General features: G+C 35.2%; 2 protein-coding genes across 2 annotated transcripts in view; one reads left to right on the forward strand and one right to left on the reverse strand.

Moving 5' to 3' along the window:
- LOC117343199 (dynein heavy chain domain-containing protein 1-like) overlaps positions 1-1692 on the reverse strand; it is a 28663-nt gene extending 26971 nt beyond the window's left edge. Inside the window, exon 1 of the mRNA XM_033905535.1 lies at positions 1445-1692. The gene's annotated coding sequence lies outside the window, so the exon portion shown is untranslated. The remainder of the gene's footprint in view (positions 1-1444) is intronic.
- Positions 1693-7579: 5887 nt separating this feature from the next.
- On the forward strand, positions 7580-17769 carry LOC117344029 (protein disulfide-isomerase A4-like). Its single transcript, XM_033906626.1, has 11 exons — positions 7580-7747; positions 9138-9240; positions 9669-9791; positions 10510-10592; positions 10929-11067; positions 11807-12012; positions 12205-12360; positions 13161-13309; positions 13556-13715; positions 14210-14446; positions 15204-17769. The coding sequence occupies exons 1-11, from the start codon at positions 7651-7653 to the stop codon at positions 15617-15619; spliced, it is 1869 nt and encodes a 622-aa protein (XP_033762517.1). The 5' UTR covers positions 7580-7650; the 3' UTR covers positions 15620-17769.
- Positions 17770-18204: the final 435 nt, after the last annotated feature.

Genomic DNA, 18204 nt, shown 5'->3' on the forward strand with positions numbered 1-18204 from the left:
AAGGGCTCCAGACAGTAATGTGACATTGATATCATGGTCTCCTGTTTGGTTTGAACCAAATCATTTTCCAAACATCATGAAGCCTTCAAAAAACCCTTCATGATAAATGATGATTTATATAATGTGTTTCTTATATTTCATTGCATAAGTGAATCATTCATTTGTGTAAAACCGTTTTATTTTAGCTGGAAAATTTAACTTATAATTTTCAAATTTTCAAATTTTTTATTGAACCATAAAGTGGGCCCACAAAGGGACAAGTGAACAATATGATGTGAAACATGCATACTTATACAATACAAACATATTAGAAATTATACAATACAAACAAGTTTGAAGTGACAACCTATAGTAAGGCCTTGCTAAGGGTAAAAACTGGGTGTACAGTACTTGCATACATTAGAAGACAATACGTTATGAATTATAGTTTATATTTGTGCCCAGGTGGGACGGCTTAAAGTTCATTCTTTAAATTTACTTCTTTTTTCAAAGGCATTGATTATATATACTTGGCAACATTTGTTAAAATAGTTTCGTCTTCATTTGTGACCAGCCATATAAATTTAGAATTATCCGGTAAAGCAACTAAGTTTGGTTATCTTTTGAACAATGGCTGCATGAGTTCATTTCTAAGTCCATCATAAAGTATACAGTTGGTGAGAAAACGACTTTCATCTTCAACTAGATTTGAAGAGCAGTATATACAAATTCGCTCTGATCTTTTCTTATAAGATAAAATTGTTGTGAATATATATGTTAATGGTTGGTGTCTTTCACGTTATACCTGATGTATTTACTATTGTAACATGTGAATACAGATGTACATGTAGTAGATTGTAGTAACAGTTGAAGACATCAATCTAGTATTAAACATTGTCTAACATTGTATATCGATATTGGTAACGATATATGCAGGCTTTTTGATTTATAACACAGAAAAAACTTTACAAGTCAGAGAATCCTGTCATATTTCCTGTGGAGAGCCAAAACCCACCAACTGATTAATACTTACTCCAACAAGATTATAGTTGGCGTCAGAACCAAAAAATAGCTAGAGACCTTTAGCTAGCTGAAGTAATTACTACTGTGCAAATATAAACACGTACATTGTTATTGTAGCATCACATTATTCAGTTGTTATTTGAATTTCTCTTACCGAATACAGACACACAATATGCATATATATATATATAAATATATAATCATAAGCACGCCAATGTGTTCATTTCCCGGTTCAGTACAAGTAGGCTACATGTAATTTAACAGTAAACAGTCAATCAGCTATAGGCTACCGACGTCTGTCGGTCAAAGACTGGCAGCAGCCGAGCAGGTGCGCTACTGTTCAACTTTACTTAGCGATAATACACTGTATTGTTTTTCATAAAGTCATACGACAGTAGGATGCATGATAAATCAACTTAAACATATGATATAAATCACTTACGTTTCAAGCGACAACTATATAAATATCCCAAATGTATTTTCAGCGCCTTAAATCAATACCCCAGTTTTAAAAGTTTGTTGTTGCCATGTCGCCATTTTGGAATCCTGCAAGGGCCGCAGTGAATAAAATATTTCTCATAAACATCGTCATTACGTTTGATATTTACTCTTCATACACTTTAAAGAGTTTATATCATGGCTGATTTTTATTTCTACCATAAACATTTTTTTTTTATTATTTTGTTTGTGTAAAACGTGTGTGACCTCACCACCGTGGCACCAACCATTTGGGGGGGGGGGGGGGGGGGAGTTTGCAGGCTGTTTTGACGAAAAAAAAGGTTGGTTCGAAAATTAGAGCTAAAAAAGTTTTACTCCTTTAAGATTACAAAAAAAAATTTGATTTGATGCATGAAAGATTACAAAATTCAAAAAATGTTCGCTAGGTCATAATTGTTTTTAATATCTAATACATGTGTAATTTGTGAATTTCTTCACAATTATATATTCAAAACTATTGTGTGAAATCTGTTATTAGCAATATAAAAGTGATTGATTTGTGATGTATTAAATTGTTGTTTTGTTTCAATATGCATATATATAACAGCTAGTATTGTTGTGAAATCGAGTGGTGTAACATGGCAGGAGTGAGTTATCGTATCTGTATGACGATATTGTCAGATAGAACAGCAACGTCTGTATTGCTCTGAGGTCTAACCGATTTATAACTGTAATACAATGCTGTTTCACAACATTCCTCCCCGTTAACTAAGAGTGTGATACGTTATAAAAGACAAAAGGTCAGCATGAATTCCATACAATAAAGCTACAGTACTACATGGTAAAGTATACTTGCACTCTGAGGAGGCTACTGGGAGGTAACCAGAGCAGATGATAACATCGTGTCATTTTTAAAATGTATATAAAAACTATCATCCTCACAGCTAAACTCTTCAAAAACAGCTAGATAACTAGTACCAGTAGTCCAAGTAATGTTGTCAAACCTACAATATATATATATATGGTTGTTCTAAAACTTTAACTTGATCTCAATACTTATATCTAAAAATACAACATTTACAAATGTCAACTAAAATATCAGATTTTCTAAAACCGGGACTATGTACAGCAAGTTCCCGCCAACCATGCTTTTGAAACTTAGTACACAGTTGTGTACTGCATTGTAACTATTGTACATGGCGGGTACTACTGGAAAAATATATAGAATTGGCATTGGCGGAGGAGGCGGAGTGGTTGGTACATGTATTTGATAGGGAACATATGGAGGTGGCGATGAAAGTGGGCGAGGTGGAAAGCCCGGTACACCTTGATGGGGGATATATGGCGGAGGTGGTAGAGGAAAGGAGCTGGTATTAGCATAAGACTTTCGGCAGCTTCTTTGATCAGGAGAATGATGCTGATGAGGATGTTGATGAGTTGGATGTTGTTGCCGCTTTTGACGATAACCATGCCGATTTTGGCGTACATCACAGAGGTTACTCGGTAGTGTAGGTCTCTCCTGGTCTTGTAAAGATACGCTCGCCTCATCTCTGGCCGGCTAATTAATCTGGATCTTCTTTTTCCTGTGGACTCTTCTTCTCTTCTTTATTCCTTTTGCTTTTATACCATTGTCCAAAGCGCTCTCGATACTCTGTATGTTGCTCCGTGTCCGAACAGACCCACCCTCCATTCGCACCCTCGCTTCAACCATCTCATCTTCGTGTTCCCCTGTGGTGTCTTTCTCGCTCTCGCTGCCTGTCCCAGTTGGTTCACTTTCTCTCAACAACTTATACTCTTTAACGATTGTAATGGCATCTTCTAATGATTTGGCCAATTCGTTGTCTACAACTGTATAGTAGTCTTCCTCTTCCATCACAGTTTTGAGGAACATGTCTATAGCTGTACGTTTGATGCTATCCTCCCCACACTTCCAATATACAGCTGTAGCTAAATTTGTGATTCTATCAGCGTAATCATCAAGTGATTCACTAGAACCTTTTGAAACAAGGTACAGCTCTTTTCTACATATAGTCGCAAGCTCATCATAAGTTAACGAATGCATATTTACAACGATAATCAGAGTACCAAGTTAAGGACTGAGTATCCCTAGCTGAACATTTACAGAACAGTATAAGAACTCAGATAAACATGCACATCAGAGTATCCGACATTGCACAGTATCCGATTACAATAATGAAGAAAAAAAACACACAGAAAAAATGTTTAGAATACCTGTGTGACAAAAATGGATTATTAAATAATCCAATGTAATGTAGTTAATATTCACAAAAAAAGCAACTTCAGTAGACAACCAGCGTTAGCGATTCGAAGCATCCGAGTCGACAATAAAGCTAGCTGAAACAAGAAGTTCTTTTGGAAAATGTATAAAATATGTACACTAAATGACACAGGTAAACTGTACAATGAAATGAATAATAAATGCACATAGTAAAGTGACCATTCAATTCAAACAAGTGACAAGGCATAGGCTAGTACCAACGAGCGATTATCCAGTGAAAACAGTTCACGTACCGAACCACAGGTAAACTGATCAGGTATAGGTCCTATGTGTACAGAAAGGAATTTGTACAACATACATTATTCTCAAAAAATCAAAAATGAAAAATCATACGAAGTAATTACAATGATCACAAAAGGACATTTCAACCGAAAACAGAACTGTACAAAGCCGGGAAACATAAAATATGTGCATACTGCGAAAGCTAATGGGAAAACTAAACGATGATTCCCACAAAAATCATATAAAAAATCTATCACATCTCACTCGATTTCCGAGGGTTCAGGCATATAAAATCCCACTTCTGACACCAATGTTGTGAAATCGAGTGGTGTAACATGGCAGGAGTGAGTTATCGTATCTGTATGACGATATTGTCAGACAGAACAGCAACGACAGGAATAAACGTCTGTATTGCGAGGTCTAACCGATAACTGAGGGCTAAAACATAGGCAGCATAAAGGCACGAGGCCTTCCGAAGGGTAACTACCCGGAATCCTCGGAACCGTACGTAAAATACAATGATGTTTCACAACAGTTTTGCTTCTTTTTTTTTATCAAACTTATTGATCACACCAAAAACACTTAATTATCTCCCTTTACTAAGTGGGCAATCAAGATATTTTGCTGATATTTGACATACAGTATATCTGTATCCTTCTTATCAATTAAAAGATGGACTGCTGTACAGGATGAATGATCAAATTTTATAAACTGATATAGATAGCAACGGATGATGAAATTACAAATAATAACACTTTATTTTCAAAACGAATGAAATATTCACAATGCCATTGGAAAATTAAGAAAAAAACTTTGAAAAGTTCAAATGGAAGTAAAAATATTAGAGTTATTAAACTTTGATATAACGGGTATGAAAAAAAAGATTGTTGCTGCAATGTTTTGACAAAAAAAAGTTTGCCTTTCATTCTGGGCAGAAAAAAATAAACTGTTTTCCACTGAGTTTGAAACAAAAATTGACCCTGATAAAAATCCCAGGGCCTCCCCCTTGAAGTTAAATTCAAATGGTCGGTGCCTAAGTATCCAACGCATGAGTGACACGCGACTCTCAAACTAATCTGTCGGGGTGCAATGCCTAAATCTAAGGTTCCTGATGATGTTTTATCGGGCCATCTCACAATATTTTCAAAAGGTCGAGAAAACAACAGAAACATTCGGATTAGGCAACGTCATGCATATGTTTTTGTCATAATGCCGACCATGTGCACACATTCTCATTCCAAGTGCCAGAATGATATAAGGTTCAGGTGCACATTGATTATATCATTATGTTGCCCCTGGTTTTATTCAGAATAAGTATGTCTTTCTTTTTTTCATCGATAGAACAGCCTATATCCCTGTGACCAGTCATTCCACTCCAAAAATCATGAGTAAGATGTATTGGCCAGGTGACAGGACCCAAAACCGTCCTCACAGTGGAGAACGCTCAACTAGAAGCCAAAAGTGAGACAGTCTCTATGGAAACATTCGACAGAGCAGAGACTCTCTGGACAGAGGAACTACATAAATGTAATTCTTAAGGAAGTTCAGTCGCATCTCACGGTCCAGTCTACAGGATCCATATTTTTTTCGAATAAATTTCTAACAAAAAAAGATGGAATCATCGGATTCACAGATTGTATTAAAATCTAAGTCAAAAGATCCCGGCATAATCTACCGATAAACGCAATTTACAAAAAAAAAAAACCTCCTAATTTCGACATTTTGATACACTTATTTTCAATTTGTGTAAAAGTAATATCATTATAAAATCGATTACATGTTAAGAAATATATGATCTAAATTAATTAAAGGTAGTAAGCTAATCAGAAAACTTACATTTTGATGATTTAAAATCAAAATGTAGCGGTCGTGAAAACCCAATATGGAGGAAGACACGTCAATTTATGGGGGAAGGATTTGGGCTAGATTAAAAAATTAGGTAAAAATGACATTATATGGTCAACCCCCCTGGGCCTGGGTTAGTTGGATAACGATATTATACAAAGTGGTTTAAATGTTAAATAACACGTTCTGTATATATTACGGCACACATATTTATGTGTAAATAAGTGTAAACACTGTTTATATAGTATAGTGACAGTAGCGATGTACTCGTACAGACTGTATAAATATTACCGAGTTTGTGGAACTATTACCGAGTTTGTGTAAATATTACCGAGATTGTCATGACCTGCTATCAAACAATCAAGCAGAATACGAGCGGCGTCCGTATTACTGCTGTTTTCATGTTTGAACTGTTACAATCTATTGTACTGCTTCCCAAGTTTAATTCTAGGATTGTGTTTGACCCATTTTCCTATTATTCTCTTCATTGCGGAAGCTGTTATCGTTTTCAACCGCAGTCGATTCACATTGGAAGCCATTTTTGTTTCCATGTGTTTTAGTTTGTTGTGCGCATGCATTTATCGTATATGTCACAAAATTTGCATATTCAGAGTGATAACCTTTTAATAATTGATAATTGATGTTTTTATGTACATACATCAAATTCGAATGGTTATTGTTCAGAAGGTTATTTTTTCAAAAGATATACCCAATAATATGATAAAAAATACAAAATAAATATTGGTTTACCGTGAGGTCCCTTTAACTTTGTTTCGTTTTTAACTGTATATCTGCATTTTGCATTGACCGCTACATTGACCAATCACATACTTCATCTTGACCAGTAACGCCACCTGTCGCGTCATATCCGGGGCCAAAACAAAATTAGACGGCTATGCCGAAAAATACAAAATAAATATTGGTTTACCGTGAGGTCCCTTTAACTTTGTTTCGTTTTTAACTGTATATCTGCATTTTGCACTGACCGCTACATTGACCAATCACATACTTCATCTTGACCAGTAACGCCACCTGTCGCGTCATATCCGGGGTCAAAACAAAATTAGACGGCTATGCCGAAAAATTACTGGAACCCCCCCCCCCCCTTTCAAATTCCTGGATCCGCGCCTGTGGCCTAGTCCAAATACATGCAGACTGTAACAAAAACTGAAGTCAGCCGTGGCTGAATGGACATACATGTATCATACTGATCAGGCCTAGTCTAAAATAAACCAACAAATATTGTCAAATAAACAAAAAATACTTGTCAATATTTATTTTAATAGCAACTTGGCTGTATATTTTGTTAAAAGGTTATACCAGCAGAAACATATATATAGACTGTCTATATTAATGTGACGGATGATAAGTATATAGATTCTATATTAAGTACTGTATATTTTTGATTTAATTAACATAAACTCTTCTGCTTTTAGTCCAAGTTTCTTCTGGCCTTTATGTCCGGTATACAGAAGAGAAAAAAATATAAATCAACTGAGTGGGAGGGGCATTCAGCAAACTTTTTCGACGTGTCGAAGTATTTTTGCGGGAGCTTCAAAACTTGTCATGTTTTGATTGGCTAGTGACCTCATATCTTTTATTCATACGCAGGCTGGTCAAGTAAATTCCAATTTGGACGTTTCACTACATTTTTTTGGTAATTCTGTAAATGGTTTCTACATTTGTTTAAATAGACGCAATTAAAATGATGAAATTAACTTTTCACACAAATATATTCTTTAAACGGAAATGAGAACTAATTTTGTGGACGTTGTTCCGGTTTTCAGTCGGCAAAGTTGTTCGGTCCATGTTTACTAAGAATCGTGTGCTTCTGGAGACTGAAGATGGAAATCAAGAGATATCTTATTCTACTTCTTGTTGCATCATTGTTATTTGTTGCAAGAGCTGAAGACGATGATGAAGAGGAAGATGAGGATGAAGGTATATTTTGCAAACAATTGTTACCATACGATGATACGAATGTGTTCGATTCGTTCTGACAACCGCCACCCCCCCCCCCCCCCCCCTCCTCCTCCCATCCCGACGGGTTAACGAACACTAAAATGAAATAAGATGCTTGTTTTTCATCGTGATACATATTGACAATATGTTAGATATTTAACGCCAGTTTCCTTGTTATTGTCAATTTAACAAGCATGCGGGAACATGTATTGTTTACGTACCGGTGATTGTGACGTGTCCACGTTATGATACGGTAAATACAATGTTTACAATGCAAGTCCCACATTTCTGTTTGTTACATCTCTGTCACTTAAAGTCGGACAAAAATAATTTCTACCTCACAATAACATTGTTGAATTGTATTGAGGTGCTGTGAGATGCCCTGCATAATCTTATTTTTGCGTGTTGTGTCACCATTATACAGTTCTTGGTCAAAAGTCTTTCCGCACAACCAAATTCTGCTAAGCCCGGCAATGTCTGGTGTAGGGCCAGAGCGCACTACTATATGAAAACGTGGAATTCTCCGACACCTTTTGATGTTGCTAAGATTTTGGTGCGAATACAATAAAATCATGACATAACAGCTACTTTACATAGATGGAAAAATGAGATATTTATTTACCCCAAAACACCCATTTAGTCCCATATAGGTGTTCTATTCCGCATGCGCATAGACCGTGACTTTACGCTGAAGATTGAACATCTGCAAATACTCCTTTTGATTCAGAAAATTGATATATGGAACAGCTTACCGGATTCAGTTGTAGAGGCAATATCCATTAAAATCTTTGAAATTAATTTGTTTAATAATGTTTGGAACTAAACTTTGACCATCTTGCTAGCTTCAAATCTGTTACCAGAAGTGAACATTATTTTTATTTCATTTCTTGTATAATTATTGATATGGATATAGAGCATTTAGTATTGTACAAGAGACTGCTATAACCTGCCAATTTATTATCTGACATTATTGTTCGGACTGCAATGGTGCATATCAAAAGTTTCTTGCTATGTTGGACCTCTAACGATACTGGTGTAACATTATATATATGTGTGTAACTTGTGTAAAAATGGAGAGAAAAAGGTCACCCTATACAGTTGTATATATATATCTACCTGAGTTCTGTGACTGATGGGAGTTCCCCCTAGTGGTAGTATATGTATAATTTAAGAGCAATAGATAGCTAGTTAGAGTTAATTTTTACCACTTCTGTCCAGTTCATTGACCACTCTTTAGTATAAATCATCCTGTTTATTAAAAAAAAAATCCAGGGTTCAGTTGAATCTCTAATAAACAATTTCTTAAAACCGTAAATTATATGAACTACAGAATGATACATACATATATGTTTACACCAATTGTTTACAGATGTTGACGAAGAAGGAGATGGTGTCATGGTGTTGACAAAAGACAACTTTGACGATACCATCGCAGCCAATGATAATGTCCTGGTCGAGTTTTATGCTCCCTGGTAAATGTCTGTTTTGCCATTTAAAACATAAAGAAGACTGATTTTTGTGTCACTCTCAGCCATATGTTGATACGTATATCCTTTATCTTAATTCTATAAATTGTATTGTAAAAGGATGAAATAGCTATATTTTAATTTGATATTATATAATAATGTATTATCTTCCCGGTATATTATTAAGAATATTAATTTAATTTCAAATGACTATATAATAATCATCATATATAGCAAGCACAGCTTGTTGAACCCTGTTAAATTTTTGTGAAAATAAAGAATATCATTTTTGATGGTCAAGTATAAACAGTTTAACATTAATTTTAGTATGATTATATCTGTTTGCTGTTTTGAAATTAACAATGCTAATATGAGTTACGCTTGTAATAGTTACACTTAATGCTTATGTGTTAAAAGTATGTTGTTTTTCATAGGTGTGGACATTGTAAATCACTAGCTCCTGAATATGCTGCTGCTGCCAAAAAACTGTCTACAAATGAACCACCAGTCCTACTAACCAAGATTGATGCCACACAGGAATCTGAACTGGCAGAGAGGTATTTAACATTATCATCCGTTTACTGCCAGTCAACTAGGGATTTTCTGATGGCTTTTTGAGGCCAGTAATGGGCCCAATTAAATATTCCCAATTGAAATTATTTAAGTCCAATTCCCTAATGAAAAAAACAACTTTACCCAATTCACCAATTTTATTCCCAAAATAAGATAAAAAGGCCCCATCCCAAATCAGTGAAAAAATCTGATATGGGCCAATTAACATCAGAACTTCTGCCAAAGTGAAAATGAGAGGAAAAGCTATCCTTGTCTCTGGTCGGCACTTCAGCGTACGTTTTCAACTACAGTGTATTCAATATCGCTATGTGGAAGGAAACATGCATACATAAAAATATCAATCATTTTTCTACACCTTACGGTCATACATGTCAACATATATAAACAGGTCAATCCACTTAATTTGTAATCCAACTCTAAGTTTCCAAACATATTTGTAATAATTGTGTTCCTGTGACTGGGTGAGATATCAAAGAGTAATTCCCCATGCTGAAAAATGCTGAAAATAGTTTCTGAGGAGACATTGTTTACTTGAAATTGTATTTCACTTTGGATCCAGCCGAGGTGGTGTATTGTTCCCTTTTGTTTGATTTATTTACTTTAATGAAAAAGGGAAAAAAGTAAGAAATAAATAGGTTTTCATAGAAATATTGTGTATCTTAATAAGTGACAGCTGATGTTTTGTATTTTATTTATTTGTAGGTTTGAAATTTCTGGATATCCAACTCTGAAGTTTTTTAAGAAAGGTGTTGTGAGTGACTATGAGGGGCCAAGGGAGACCAGTGGTATGTTTAACCTCATCTACTCTTGTCTATGTTCGGGTTACTTTCTTGTTATTGGATTGGGCTGCCTTGTATGTTTTTAAATATTTCTCATCCTATTTTAGAAATATTTTAAGCTTAAATACAACTTCCAAGTCCAAATTTTAGCTGTAATTTTGATCATGAACTCTAAAAATCACTGTGTAACATTACACATGTTACCTCATGACTCGTTAATTAATGTACATTCTGTGTGACCTGTTTTGTAGAGTAAATGACGTATGCTGTATAATAAATGTTGTGTGATAAGTGTAACATGTGTCTAGAGAGTAATAAAGTATTTTGATTTGTATTTTGTAGGTATTGTTAAGTATATGGAGAAGATGGCAGCACCCGACTGGGCGCCACCTCCAGAAGTTGTAGTGACAGTCACCACCGACACATTCCAGGACTTTATTGACAGTGCTGACCTTGTACTGTTAGAATTCTATGCTCCATGGTGAGTGACCACATTATTTATTTTAAATCTACATCCACTCATTGTACTCAATTTAAAGTTAAAAAACATATAACAATGATTTTCCTAAGATGCTATATAATTTTCACATTCACTTTTACTTGTACTGTATGTGTGTGTGTGTGTGTGTGTGTGTGTGTGGGGGGGGATAAGACATCTTAGGAAATATTTGTTCTTTGATGGCAGTACTTGGACAAAGTATAATAGATTTGATTTTGAATACCAGTATGTTGGGGAACATGGCAGCTTCCAGTAGATATTGCATCACACTACTCACAGTCTGGAAATGTGGCCGAATCCTAGAATCCTATTTGCATATTTGAAGATTATAAGCTGTGTGGGAATAGATATGACATAATATGATATTTGTGCTCTAGTGGAAATGTTGGAAAACACATTGAAAATATGACAGAACCTGAAAGATTTGTTTACTGGTGAAATTAGGGAGGATGATTAAGATATATTCTACTTGGTTTGCATGTTGTTGAAAGAAGAGAAATGTATCAGATTTGTATACAGTACTTAGTGTGAAAATTTACCTGGGGTTTATAGGACTGGTGTCATTTACGAAACAGAAGTAGCATCTCTATTTGAACTTCTTTTTATTCATATTTTGCCTTTGCTTCATCAAGTCAGGAGTGTGGTTTTTGTTTTCTCAGACTTTGATTGTTTTATTGTATGTCAAACTATACTCTGATGTGTTCCTTTAAATAATTTATAGGTGTGGACATTGTAAAAAGCTAGCCCCAGAGTATGAGAAAGCCGCCAAGCGACTGGCAAATATAGACGAGCCTATCCCTCTAGGAAAGGTGGACGCTACTGTAGAATCAGAACTGGGTACAAGGTTTGGTGTGACAGGCTACCCAACATTGAAAATGTTTAGGAAAGGCAGGGACTCAGATTACAATGGAGAAAGAGATGTCTCAGGTAAATTATATTCATTTGAAATTTGATTTGAATCAATTGCAACCCATTTCAGATTTGTTGAGTAATTTCAAAATAAGACTCATTATATAATTAGTTGTTTGCCTAATTGATTTTCACCAAATAAATTGTAAATAAACATGAATAAAGATTTGAAATAAATAAAATTTCATCTATGTTTGCTTATTTCCTCAGGAATTATAAATTACATGATAAAGCAACAGGGTGAAGCCTCCAAGCTCAAACACACGAGAAAGGAGGTCAAATACTATATGCTGAAGGACCAGATCACTATTATGGGCTTCTTTGACAACATTAACGACCCACTTCTCAGAGTTTACATGGACGCAGGTATGCACTCGATACTGTCATATTTTCTATAGTCATTGGGGTGGGACGATACAGTGCTGCCCCGATGCGATACGTATCCCGATACTAGAGCTACGATCTGATACATATCGTGATACATAAATAAACCATATTCAAACATAATACTTTTTTCCATACATCAAATTTTGATCCCAGAGGCGATTTCAAAGCTACCCAGTTGTTCGCCGTGATGTTTGGTTTGTTATGAACGAGTATTTGTCAAAAGCTTTCTGATTGGCCTACTGCAGCCGGCCTCAACCAATCATTTAACTGCTTTCACTTTCAGGGTAGTGCTCTGGTTTCGCGGAAATCGATAATACTTTGGTTTTTGACAATTGTCATTTATTTTGAATTGAAGTCTTTCTGAAGAATATTCATTTATGTATTAAACAAATAAACAATAAGAGCAAAACACAGTTTCGATATAGGTATAGTAAAATTGCATTTGGATCGATATAGGTATCGTAGTGAAAGGGATCGCGATCCACCAGTGTATCGTCCCGGCCCTAATAGTCAACATGCTGATTTTGATACATTTAGTAAAGTTACACAAATTGTTATAGCACATTTAATTACATTACACCCAACTATTGGTTCTAGTCAAGTAAATTATTTATGTTCAGAGCAATTATTGAAATTTTCATTTTATTGTAACAGTAAATGATGTTTGACTTATGATGTTAAAAAGTCACTATAATTTAGCCTTGTAATAAGGTTTGATATCAAACTTGTTGCTTCACTTTTAACTGCACTCAATACTGTAATGTAATTCTCTTTTACAGCTAATGACTTGAGAGAAGATTTCACATTTGGACATACTGTTTCTAAGGATGTTCGTAGTCACTACAAGGTCAATCCCAAGTCGGTGGTGGTCTTCATTCCTGAGAGATTCTACACCAAGTACGAACCCAAATGGCATATTTTCAACATGGTAAGTGAACTTTTTAGCCACTCTGGAAATATTTGGTAGCAATGTGCTTTTACCCCATATGAAGCAGATGTGTTTATAAAAGTCAGCTAATTAAGTCAGTGGAATCTTACACATGGTACTCAAAAACCTTGTAAAGACAATTTTAACTAGATTGGTTATTGTTAACACATTCTAAAGAATTTTATTTATTGTCATTATAATGGTAGAATTTTCACTTAGTGTAATGATGTTGGATTGTGTTGACAGGAGGAAGGCGCGACTCCAGAAGATGTTCAGAAGTTTATTCAGGATCATAAACATCCACTTGTCGGCCAGTATGTCCCTGATCAGGAGAAACACTACAAATCTAGACGCCCACTTTGCCTGGTCTTCTACGCCGTGGACTGGAGCTTCGATCACAGAGATGGTATACATCGCTTTCAGATTGACCAGATTAAGTTTATTATACAAAAGAGTATAGTGAAGTAATGATATTAAATCAGTTAAGTATTGGAATAAATTTCTCCCCTGAAGTTCAGATCAGTGACCTTGACCTGCACTATTAAAAATAAAGGCGTAATTTGTGTCCAGATTTTTTGCTAAAATTGCTGTCTATCGTCACTCTATCCACTCATCATTAAACAATATTTGTTATTATACCTTATGTAAGATTCTCGCCTTACTATTGGTCAATTCCTAATCACATGACCTGAAACAATATTCGGTATAATTAAATAAATAGTGCCCTTGTCTGAGGGGAATATGGAGGATTGTTTCCCTCTTTCTAACAAGTTTTTACAGTCCATCTCAATTTGTGTAGTTTTTCCATGCTATCTAGTTCAGATTTTTTTCTGAAATAATTTGTTTACTCCAGTTAACACCTATTTATATTTTACTTGAATTTTACCTGTATTTCCATAGCGACCCAGCTGTGGCGGAATCGTGTTGCCCGTGTGGCTGCAAGCAACAAGGACATCCTGTTTGCAGTAGCTGATGAAGAAGAAAATAAGCGACTCATTTCCGAGTTCCGTCTGGAAGAATCTGGGGAGGAACTAAACATCGGCTGTTATGATAGCAAGAACCGTCGATTCAAGTTAGACGACATGGATGAGTGGGACGATGATGATGTAGAGGAGTTCCTCAACAAGTTCCGTGCAGGTTAGTAGTGACCACTAACTGGTGGGTACAACTGACCACTGTGGGTGTAATTAACCGACAGATAGGTCAGTCTTCATCGTTGTTGCAAGGATGTCTTAACAAACAAGACAGACAATTCATTGCAATGTCTGATGACATGTTATTAGATTACAGTTGACCAGTGTTTAGTTGAAGCATCACATGAAATTTCTTAGCAGAAAATTAATTTTCTTTTACAAAATTCTATCATATCCCTCACTCTCCATTAGGGTTACTGGTTCACTTAAACTTATTGCTTCCCTTTTTCTGTGTCTGATAAATGTAAAGTGAACCTGGACTGGGATAAACACTATTGGCCAGATAGCTCCGGTAGTTGTATGTTTCCTCAACAATTAAATTTGTTACCCAACTAAATATACCCACAAAAGTGGACTAGCTTTAGGTCTTGTGTGTGTCACTAGGGTCAAAGACTTTATTGAAGAAGGGAGAATGCATTGTAATGTAACTTGGCTTGGCCTGGTATGTCAAATGGTTAGAGTTTGGAAGCCCCCTGTTGAGTCCCAATCTGGCCATCACATTCTTTCTCTTCTATCAAAAAATATTTGGACTCTTCCATTTCTAATCTTATTGATATTTCTACATTTCTTATGATACAGATTTATATTTCATACAAGATGTCTTAGGTATGAGTGTACACCAGAAATAAAAATTCTGATGAGATAATGATAGAGATTAGATTTGTTTGGAAAATAAAAAAATATATTTTGTCAATTTTCAGGAAAATTGACCCAGGTTATCAAATCACAGAAAGTGCCAAAGAAGCAGACTAGTCCAGTGGTGACAGTGGTAGGAAACTCCTTTAAGGACGTCGTCATGGACACCACCAAGGACGTCCTTATTGAACTGTACGCCCCCTGGTGTGGACACTGTAAATCACTTGAACCCAAGTATGCCGAGCTTGCCAAGCATTTCAAAAACGAGAAGAATCTTGTGATTGCCAAAATGGATGCAACAGCAAATGAAGCACCAGAGGCATACCGTGTTGGTGGATTCCCAACCATCTACTGGGCTCCTGCTAACAATAAGGAAAACCCTGTTCAGTACGACCGTCAACGCGAGGTCGATGACTTTGAAAAGTTTATCAAAGAAAAAGCCACAGTTTCATTTGGAAAAAGTTTGAAGGAGGAACTTTAACATCATCATAAGCCTTACATTTTAATTCAAAAGAGAGTGAATTTGTATTTTCAAAAAAACACCAAAATTCATCTAATTAAAGCAATTCCAAATATTGTAAAAGAAGACAGCTTTATTATGAGATATTATGCAAATCATACTGACTTTCAATATAGATATTACTCTACATTAAGAAATGAGATGAAGACCTAAAACTAATGTATTTAAAATAGCAATATTTCTAGCTATCTATTACTGTAGATTTAGACTGTTGCTTAATTGGTGTTGGGAGACTTTCGTATCTGAATATTCCAGATATTTATATAAAAACACTTTAAACTTCATTGGAAAGGACATTCATAATAGTTGTATTTACATGACAAGTGAACTTAGCTATCCTGTGGTGGGTGAAGCCGTAAGTAGGGCTGTTGTCTGAAAGTGCTCTATTAATACATTGAATATATCTTGATTTTTCCTTGTCTGTTCGATGATGATGTGGGTAAGACTTTCATTTTCTTGGTGTGAAGTTTGAATGTTGATAGAAAGACACTCATTTCTCAGGATGTGTGATTTGGATGTTGATAAATGTTTACCGTGTGCGTGTCTGTATTTTGAAAGTTGATAATGTCCATCATGTTTCTCCTGTGTGTAGGGGTACCATGTGTATTTCTCCTGTGTGTAGGAGTACGGTGTGTATTTTTCTGTGTGTAGGAGTATGGTGTGTATTTTTTCTGTGTGTAGGAGTACGGTGTGTATTTTTTCTGTGTGTAGGAGTACGGTGTGTATTTTTTCTGTGTGTAGGATTATGGTATGTGTGTAGCAGATAGAGAGTGTTAAGTGTCTTTTATACTTGTATTTTACATTGTTGGTCAGATATTGATGAATTTGTTGATAGTCACAAATTGATGTGATTTATTTGCCTGTTGTGACCGCTGGCTGTCCATGATACAGGGTGAATTTTATCAAATTGTACAGCATTAAAAACCTACGGAGATATTTCTGGAGGGTAAACTGATGACTCAATAAGTTCCCTCTCACATTTAACAACAGACAAACTTCGTTATTGTGAACTTCAATATATATCGAAGACCCTGCTTAAATTGAAGCGAAAATTCAGTCCCGATAGTTAAATTATATATAAAATATTCTCCGTTACCTTGAATACTCGGAAAATCCTGAAATTGTTCATGACCCTACTGAATTCAAGGTAACAAGGTTCAATTGTATTATCGTTTCATTCCCATATTAAATGAATCATTATAAGAGACATTGATAATTACAACTTTCTATGTGAAATTGAACTCTTTGACAAAAATTTGTCTCCTCACTTTTTCTTTCTGCAGATTCCGATCATTATTACAACTAACAGTACTTATTTTTTACTAGCTTTACTTATTCACATGATCTTCTACATCATTAATATTAAGTACCGGTATGTGAAAAGTTTTTTTTCATTTTACTGTATCGAGAAAACTTTTCTCTTAAATTAAATTTGCGGTATATCCATTACGAGGAACACTTTATTTGAATGACTGGTTAATGGTCTAACAGAACATATCAGACAGGATGTTGCCCTCTGCAATAATTTGAAGTATTGTTTTATTTTGTTATATGAAAAATACTAATTTACAGTATTGGATTTACAGTGTTAAGATTGATTTGGTATATGGTGTTACGTCATGAAATGTTATAAATATTTGCTGATATGTTGAACAGCTGTTTAGTGTGTCCGATACTGACTGTAGGACAGTGGTTTTTGTCTGGGTACTCCGGCTTTCCTCCACCTCCAAAACCAAGCACGTCCTTAAATGACCATGGCTGTTAATAGGACATTAAACGAAATTAAAAAAAAAAAAAAACCTTCGTGTGCGTACAGAATAAAAGATGTATTTACTCGATCTTTTCCTACAGTGGTCACATGGTAACAGTGCTTTATATTGAGAAAAACATGAGGAACATGTGAATTTTATTGATTTTAGTTAAATATCAAGATGGGTTTGTCAAATTTGTAGTTTATTGAAAACTTCCAAGTTACAACTAAAAATAAAGCAAACATATTGATTATATACATCTGTATATTGGGATGTCATGTTTTTAGCTGTGTGAAGTTTTGATAACATATTTTCAGTTTGAGGTGCTATGCAAGAAAGGAATAAAGCAGTTTCTAAGAATCTTGGTGTTTGAGTTCTTATTAAATATATTGTACAATCATGTTACAAAATTTATTTATATAAATGTAATACATATATAAATATTTGAACTTACTGAGGTTGACAGGAATAGAATCATGACTTTGGAATTTATAAACTTGCGATTAAACATTTTGTTTAAGACTGTTTTTGTATCACCTGCGAAAGCAGCAGACATTATAGGGTCACAATGTTGGCTTTGTCCACACGAGGTTTCCGTGAGATAACTCAAGTTTCCTTGGGCTGATCAAACCCAAACTTCATACAGACATCCATACCAAAGGTGCTTGCATGGGATTGCTTTTCATACCTGAAGGTCAAAGGTCACTGTTACTAAAAATAGAAAATTAGTTTCTGTGCCTTAACTCAAATTTCCTTCGACTGATCTAGCCCAAACTAAATACAAACCTTTCTTCC

The sequence above is a fragment of the Pecten maximus genome, chromosome 15 (genome assembly GCF_902652985.1).
Source record: "Pecten maximus chromosome 15, xPecMax1.1, whole genome shotgun sequence".
NCBI classification, from domain to species: Eukaryota; Metazoa; Mollusca; class Bivalvia; order Pectinida; family Pectinidae; genus Pecten; species Pecten maximus.

Bases quoted from the DNA above. Each gene is read 5' to 3' on its own strand.
- LOC117344029 (XM_033906626.1), top strand. From the start codon at position 7,651: ATGGAAATCAAGAGATATCTTATTCTACTTCTTGTTGCATCATTGTTA. The intron at 12,013-12,204 runs GTAAATTATATT...TTATTTCCTCAG, and splicing joins TGGAGAAAGAGATGTCTCAG to GAATTATAAATTACATGATA. The intron at 12,361-13,160 runs GTATGCACTCGA...TCTCTTTTACAG, and splicing joins CAGAGTTTACATGGACGCAG to CTAATGACTTGAGAGAAGAT.